Raw genomic sequence first — 8,802 nt, 5'->3', positions numbered from 1 at the left:
GCCGGTCTAAAAGTTAATGTCGAAAAGTGCAAATTTGCAGCCCCTGAATTAAAATACTTAGGTTACAAAATATCTCAGAAAGGAATCGAGACAGACAAATCAAAAATAATCGCTGTGCAAAAGTATCCGCCGCCAAATACGGCGAAGAAGCTCTCTTCTTTTCTAGGACTTTGTTCATATTATAGGTCCTTTATAAAAGATTTTGCAGCTATTGCTGAACCATTGTTAAAATTAAAAAGGAAAAAGGCAAGATTCTCGTGGACAGCCGAAGCCAATAGTGCTTTCGAAAAATTAAAGCAAGCATTAACGCAAGCCCCGGTTTTGAAATTTCCTGAAAAGGATGAAAATTTAGAAATTTCAGCGTATGCTTCGGATTATGCGGTAGGAGCGGTACTTTCGCAAAATCAGCAGCCCGTGGCATTTTTTAGTCGAACTTTAAATCAAACACAAAGAAATTATTCCGCGACCGAGAGAGAGGCTCTTGCAGTTCTGTTAGCAGTGCAAAAGTTCCGAGTCTATTTTGGAAGGGCGCCAATAACAGTGTATTCTGATCATGCGGCGGTAACTAGATTGTACTCAGAGAAAAACTTATCCCCAAGGTTAATAAGATGGGCACTCAAGTTACAAGAGTAAAATCTGGTAATCAAGCACACCCCCGGAAAGGAAAATATCGTAGCAGATGCCCTATCCAGAATAAAAATAGATGAAGAAGGTAATACTGTAAAGGTGGCAATGCTCACAGCATGTACAATAAATTCCCGAGAAACTGTAATAACCGAACTGGGTAAGGATCCTGAGTTTAGAAACATTTATGAGTATTTAAAGGATCCTGAAAATTTTAGCCACCAAGATATTGTGGCGATAAGAAATAGGGCGGCCCATCACGAACTAATAGATGGTCTATTATTTTATACAAAAACTACAAATTTCGACCTGTTATCCCAGCTAGTCTTAGATTAAATATCCTGCAGCTGTTACACGACAGCCCATTAGCTTCTCATGCTGGCTGGTATTCGAAAAACTATCCAACGCGTACGCGAAGCAGTTTATTTTCCTGAGCTGCAAAAGTTAACAAGGGCGTATGTCCAGTCCTGCCCAACATGTCAAGCAGTTAATTATATTAATTTCCGCCCGGCCGGATTTCTAAATAGCATTAAATCCAAATTTCCAAATGAAATAATTGGCATCGATTTATCGGGCCCTTTCCCAAAAAGTAAGTTAAATAAAAGTCGGTATCTCCTTGTTATGGTTGATCATTTTAGTAAGTGGACCGAAATTGTTCCCTTAAAACGAGCCTCCGCGAAATTAGTTACTGATTCTATTTTAAATAAATATATTTTAAAATACGGGGCGCCCCTAAAAGTTATATCGGATAATGGTCCTCAATTTGTAAGTAATATATTTGAAGACATGTGCCAAAAACTGGGCATACGTCATTTAAAATTGGTCCCGTATCGGCCGCAATCAAATATAGCGGAACGGGTCAATAGAAATATTGTGAAAATTATCCGTAGTTATGTTAAAAATTTTCATAAAAGCTGGGATAACTATGTCAATGAATTAGCTTTCGCCCTTAGGACCGCAAAACATGATACAACGGGCAAAACTCCTGCTGAGTTATTTTTAGGCAGAAAGATTATAACGCCGTTAGATAAAATATTTTATGTTCAACAAAGAGCCTCAGAATTTAAAATGGGCGATATAGAAAAATTAATTAAAGAAGCAAAAAAGAACACTGAAGTAGCACAGAGAAAACAGAAACTTTATTACGATATGAAACGACGGGCAGTAACTTATAAAGTAAGAGATGAAGTGTTAAAAATTAAGCATTCACTTTCTTCAGCACCATAAGATAAAACTGCCAAATTTTTTCCTCGATTTGAAGGACCATATGCCATAGAAAAAATAACTCAGGCTGTAGTGGTGTTAAAAGCCAGGAATGGTGAAACATGCTCCGCAAACATTGACCAGATAAAACCATTCTATAATCGTAATAAAATGCAAATATTTAAAGATCTTTTGCAGGATCCGGCACGGCAGGCACTGCAGGCACAAGCTCTAGAGGTGGAACAACGACAAGCACAAGGGCAAGCCATTAGGAGGCAGGAGCAATTGAAAAGAAAGTTTCCCCGTTGGAAAATTGAAGGTAACAAGAAAAAGAAGCCGTTCCACCGACCAGAAAAGAGAGCGCACGACCACCCCCAGAATGAAGAAGGGAGAAGTACGACGAATGCAAAGAGAGCCAGGAGAAATAACGGCAACTATAACCCGGCTCCCAAACGGAAGATCTACCCATCGGGCAGGAGTCTACGCAGCAAATGTCGACGAATTGCGGAAGGAACACCAGCGGCGGAGGCAAAGATACAAGGAAAATTTGAACGGGCAGCAACGAGATCCAAGCAGGAACGAGAGAGAAGTGTCCCGGTTAAGCCAAGACCAGCTACCATCAAACGGCCAAGACCACAGGCAGAGGCGAAAAAGAAGGTCTTCAAGGGTGACCGAACTGGAGGGAAAAGAAAGCTCATGGAGGAAGGAACTGAAAGGCGAGCCCGCACAAGAAGGAAGATAAACCAAACGCTAATCTTTGTTACCTTCCAGGACTGGGCAGAAAAAAGAATGTCCGAATATCACAAAAATAAGTAAAATTTTATGTTACTTTGCAACCTTAAGTTAATCTTTCATTCTTATTGCAAGTGGCAGAATTCAAGACGTTTTACCTCATGTGAGGTCTACCTTTATCGCCAAAAAGGCGAGAAATGAGTTGTTACCTATTTTGGTATTATGTTTTTCAATTACTCGCGAGTAAAACTAAAATTAATATATAATAGGAATGTGTAAATACTTGAATATTGTAAAAGTTATTGTATTGTAAAACTTATTCGTGTGATTGTAAAAAGAGAAAATTATTGTGAATATGTGTTAAAGGTTGAATGAATGTAGTTAGGCTCTCTGACGCTACACTTCAGAGTTAGCCACCTTCAGAATAGTACCTCAGGGTTTAGAGATGAATATAAGGTGTGCTATGAGGTCCTTTTATATTGAATTTTAACACGTTAGTGTTTTGATTGCAGGCGGTAGTGTTGAACACTTGTACATAAACACGTTCGTGTTTGGTGTTTTCTTTTACAACACATGTCAGAGAGCACGGGGAGAGATAATTAAATAAAGTCATGAATGAAATAAGAATGTTAAGAGAAATATAAATATTCATGTTACTTGCCATTTAATTGTGTAACATTTCATTAAACTAGTTTTCCTTCCAGATCTCTGGAAAAAACCAGATTTCAACTAGAAACTCCTGTTTAGATGCAGTACAGATGAAAAGTAATTGTCCATGGAGTTGATAATGTAAAAACGAATTTTTTTTTTTAAATTTCTAGTTTCTAGTGAGAAATGTTTGTAAAAGATTGGCCTCGCGTTAGATTCTAGAGCTAAAAGTTTTCAACAAGGTCGTTTTAGACCTCAGTTTCAAACTAATTAACTCTGGCGGGAAGTATGTAAGGATCTTAAGTTTTACTAACGTTTATTTTATTTTAAATCTTTACTATCACTTCTTATTTTCTACTTCCGGCCAGAATTAAAAGCTTTAACTTATTTATGCAAATTTGTCTTGCGAACGCCAAGTACTTAAGTTGTGGCTTTTTGCCAAGCGAGAGAGAGAGGAAGGAGTTAGTAGAAGCAGGCCGCTTGCCTTAGCAGTTTTACTCGGTTGCTGGTTGCCTTCTAGGCCAGAGGTTTAATCCTCTTGATAATTTTAAACGTATCGTAGTGTTAACAGTTCTCTGTACTACATACGGCCTTTCTGTTAATATACGGCCAATCTTCGAGTAGACACTTGTTTATTAATCCAAAGTTAGTTTAGTTAGAATTTAGTTAATATTTTTATATTCTTACGTTCAGACCACAAGTGGTTGGTCTCTGTATTCCGAAGTCCGGAAATCATTGTAAAGAGAGAGAAATAAAGGGTATCGTATACCCTTCCTGTGTATCTTGTCTACTTCCCACATTTATTGAACATAGCTTTAGTAAGCTCCCTGTTCCGTGTCAGGTCATTGAATGTTCCTCAAGCAAGTAAGAAGGAACACTGAACCTGATAAACTATCAACACTTTTACCACATAACGGATGTCCCAATCTAAAATCTTTCTTCTCTTTTATCCAAGTAAAGCAGTTTTATAAGAAAATTTAAAAAGAGAAATGTGCCAATATTTGCATTGAAAATTGTCTAAATTTGAAGTATTTTATTTTTACAAGTCAAATTAAACAGTTTACGAAACTTCCACAGAAAATAGCACTAATATAACCGTAACCGTAACAGAAAAATGTGCTGTCGCATTAGAATAGCAATGAATTTTCTCTACTTTTTTAGATAAAAATTAGTTTGCAGTTCAAGAGAAGAAGAAGTTACGTTAACAATATTTTTTTATTTACTGCTGATTAGAATAATGTATTGATTACCGTTGAAAAAGCTTAAGTTATAGCTACATAAACCAAGTATATCATGTAGTGTTCTGAGAAAATAATTTTATCCTGTTATAACGGCTTGCAATCGATACATATTTCAAACAAACACAGTAAGCATTCATTACAGAGTATCATCAAAATCTATTAATAAAATTTTGTATTTTGCTAATGAGTTAACATGACATGTCTAGTGGTTATAAAATGGTTTCAACACTTGCCTGATTTTATGTTGGGTTAGAAAACTAGTTTGAAAGAAATAATCAATAAGTAGTTGTATCAAATATTTAATCATGCAAAGCGATAGTTATCCAAACAGTTTGAAAGCCTTTAACACGCATCGTATATTAAAACTTATTTTGAATAATTACGAATTGGAAGCCATTTTATGTTTGCAATCAAATAGGTCACGCAATTTTAATCGATAAAAGCAACAAAAGCATTTTCGTTGCAAATTTAATCTTCATTATAGATCTTCGTTGGCTTTCTATAGGGTATCTCGCAACTGTTCTTTAGGAATTTACGAAATGAAAGCAGAACGATAGCTCATTAAACTTGTTCATCTTTCCATATCCATAACTATTACATATATATCAAATTGCTAACTGCTTTCGACTGAAATAAAATAATTTCAGCGTTTTATTACCTTAAGACTTGAGTATAATTATTAAAAAAGGAGTATATTTATATGTCTATATTAAAATATCTTTCAAGTATAAGGTTTTTTACCTAGTGTTAGAATTTTATCATCCAGCTGAAAGTTAAACGCTTCTAAATTATGTTCCTAAAGGCTCAGTGTTAAATTTGATAGAAAAAGCAATTTGATGAATTCTGACTACTATTTCCTTCATCAGTGTAGTAAGAAAGCAAGATGTATTCAAGATCAATAATTTGTAATACCACTCTCATTTAATACAAAAGAACAAAGTTTTAGGTATTTTTTTCAAGTAAAATTGATTTCGAACGAGCAGTAGCATAAGATGATGTATTGCTATAACAAGCATTGACATCGCATGAAGAAAAATTGCCATAAATTGGGATTATGAACTTAAATACATTGCATTTTAGAAACATATCGTACAGTGTTTCTAACTAATGTAAATGAGGGACTGGTGTATCTCTCTATACTCTCTTCTTTTTATACTGAAATATCCCATCCGAGCAATGAACAAGGATTACATCAATAAAAATATTACGAACTCCACATTTAACTCTCGAAAATCAAGAAGAGTATTTATTGTGGATAATACATCCTGCCATGAAGTGGAAACCAATCAGATAATTAAAAATAAAGAATATGGATTATCGCTTAGATGCAGTGCTCAAGAAGATCTCCAAGGAAACAATGCACACAACTGTAACAAAGGAAATACATCACAAGAATATCAGTTTAAAAAGAATGGCTCTAATTCAAGTTTCGCAGTGGACGTTGGAGATTATGGAAGTAATCTTACTGAAAAAAATCTTACGTTCAAAGCTGTCGTAGCGATGTTTTTTAAAAGATCATCTATTTATGCTTTAAATCAAATTGCCAATTCTAAATCAACAGGGCGTAAATTATTATGGGGTATTATTATGATTGGAGGACTCTTTGGCTGCAGTTCACAAATATTACGCTACTTAGCAGCTTATGCCAAATATCCCGTAGTTGTTAATATTAATTCAATAAGTGAATTTAGTTTAACCTTCCCTGCAATTACTATCTGTAATTTTAATGCGATACGAAAACCTTTTGTATCTTGTTTCATTGAACAACTTAGTTATGAACTATGCAATGAAACCATGTCTTCGAATAAATCAGAAGTTGAATTCATGTCTCGTATCAAGCAACCTAGTTGTATTGAAAATATTAATAAGAAATTAAGTCCAGTAATTTTAAAAAGGGTGCAGTTTCTTACTATATATTCAAAATTGAATGCAGCAACCCGACATCATTATGGACATCAAAAGCCAGCATTTATCAGGTCATGTTCCTTCAGAGGAGAAGTCTGCTCACATGCTAATTTCACTTTATATCAAGACTCTATATATGGAAATTGTTACACATTTAACAAAGCCAATGAAAGCAAACCTCCGTTGAAGACTTCTGATATAGGGCCAGACTATGGACTGAATTTAGAATTGAATTTAGAAATCAGTGAATATATTTGGATGACGGAAAGAGTGGGGGCGCGAATTGTTATTCACGATCCATTCAACGAACCAGATCCACATGAAGATGGATTAAACGTAAGCCCTGGATTCGAAACGTCAGTAGCTATCTCTAAAGTCTCTTTCCGGAGACTGCCGCATCCATATAAAGACCAGTGCATCCATTATCAGCCAGGAAATAATCAACGGAAGTGTGAGATAGATTGCGTTAAGAAAATAACTTATTCCACTTGTTCATGTGCTATACCATTCTATGATAATGCAGACAATATCCGATACTGTGATTTTGATAATGATACAGAAGTTTGCTGTATGTACATTAAGAAAACTAAAGCTGAATATGACTGTCAGTGTTCGTTAGCTTGTGAAAATTCGCATTATGAGATGCAGATCTCGAGTGCTGTGTGGCCTTTAGACGTTTATAGGAATGTAAGATATAAGGAAAACAAAACAGGATCGGCAAATGGATTACTACAAGAGTCAGTATCAGAGGAAAAGCTTCGAAAAACTAGGCTTAAAGTGAATATTTATTACGACACTTTAGAGCACTTAATATATCAGCAGAAACCGATGTTTGAAGATTCTGAAGTGTTAAGTCAAATAGGAGGTCAGATGGGATTATGGCTTGGTCTCTCTTTAGTTGCCTTATTCGAATGCTTGGAAAACTGCTTTCTAATATGGAGATATCGAAAACAACATCAACTTTTATTATAAAAAGTAGTTTAAATCCTAAAAACATGAATATTAATTTTCCTTTAATTAATTTTTATATATTAGCAGTTTGTAATAGTCACATCATATTTCTTTTTGCTCACATAAATTTCTGAGAATTAATTATACACAACGGTTTTTTGAATTGCATCTTACCTGTAATTGTATTTCGTGTTAAAAATCTCTTTGTATTGCGTCAACATTTTGCTGAAGATAATAGTCATAGAATAAATTCCAAGTTTCTTATTTTTTCCTCGATAAGTTTTGCTTCGGCTTGAATAGAAGGATTCTGTGAATGATGCTGAAAGTAATGAACCAGTGTACTTCCTATTTCAGTACTCCCATTTCGGATTGCTTTAATTACATATGCTAGGCATGACCACCTAGTATCATATCATCCCTTAACCAGAGCCGGTGGAGGGTGAAGAAAGTTAAGCACGTGCTTCAACTACACAACTATATTCGATTAGCTGGTCAAACGAAGTTCAAACAAAATACGGCTGTTAAATTTTCAACGTTCGAAATATAAAGAAGCATTGTTTTAAGACATTAATATAAATTAGCAAAACTTTATTAACATTAATTGTATAATTTTTTAAGTATTTTACTCATTTTTGATATATTATTCATCTTCCGTGCTGTGTTAGCTATAAGTTTATAAAACGTTGTTAACACTATTTAGAATAATGAAAAAGCATTATATTTTTGACTTTTTTATTCTCATTGCTTATAGGGCCAATTGTTTGACTGCATTATCTTAACGCCGAAAGTAAAAAAATATGAAATATATATGGGTATTTATGCATATGCTTTCAAAAAGCATGTATCTGCCTTTAGCCTATCTCATTAACCCCTTAGACCAATATACATATGTATCCAATGTACCTATACCACCAATGTACCTATGTATGAAACTTTTTATTAATTGTATACTGAAGCATATATATGCACACGCCCTTGTTTGGCCACGTCAATACCACATATTCTCCATTAATATATTTCCGATGCAGCCCTTTCAGGAAGTCGCCAGGGTTGTGTTGTTCTAAATAGGTGCGGGTATCGGACGACACCCGATTTGTCATATTAAGCCGTCCGGGTGTCCGGGCCCTGCATTCACCTGTCACCTGTATCTGCCTTTAACAAAACACGCAAGTATTTATTAAATATTTATAAATGTATTTGGAAATGAAGGATTTATTCATTCATAAACTCTTGTGAAAGTTACTGTGAAGAAATCTAGTTATTAAAGAGATCTGAATTATAATGATTAAATATATTATGTAAATATATAATAACCTTAAATTTTAATTGTAAACATAAATTGAAATTCTATTGACAAGTACGTTTATAAAACTATTTAAGCAAGAATTGTTCGCACTGGAAAGCAGTTTATTAAAAGGTGTTGTGTGTTGTGGTAAAGCGTGATGATGAGTAAAGCTACGACATGCGTACTTAAGTAGTAAAGAATTTTTAGAATATG

General features: G+C 34.6%; 1 protein-coding gene across 1 annotated transcript; it reads left to right on the top strand.

Moving 5' to 3' along the window:
- The first annotated feature begins 5,624 nt into the window (after positions 1-5,624).
- Positions 5,625-8,069, top strand: LOC118191864 (acid-sensing ion channel 2-like). Its single transcript, XM_035362717.1, has 2 exons — positions 5,625-7,218; positions 8,056-8,069. The coding sequence occupies exons 1-2, from the start codon at positions 5,625-5,627 to the stop codon at positions 8,067-8,069; spliced, it is 1,608 nt and encodes a 535-aa protein (XP_035218608.1).
- The last annotated feature ends 733 nt before the right edge of the window (positions 8,070-8,802 follow it).

The sequence above is a fragment of the Stegodyphus dumicola genome, chromosome 6, assembly GCF_044657685.1.
Source record: "Stegodyphus dumicola isolate Sdum_Otavi_A_Nest chromosome 6, ASM4465768v1".
NCBI classification, from domain to species: domain Eukaryota; kingdom Metazoa; phylum Arthropoda; class Arachnida; order Araneae; family Eresidae; genus Stegodyphus; species Stegodyphus dumicola.
Note: the sequence above shows the minus strand (reverse complement) of the source record. Positions and strands in the feature narration are given on the sequence as shown.

Bases quoted from the DNA above. Each gene is read 5' to 3' on its own strand.
- LOC118191864 (XM_035362717.1), top strand. From the start codon at position 5,625: ATGAACAAGGATTACATCAATAAAAATATTACGAACTCCACATTTAAC.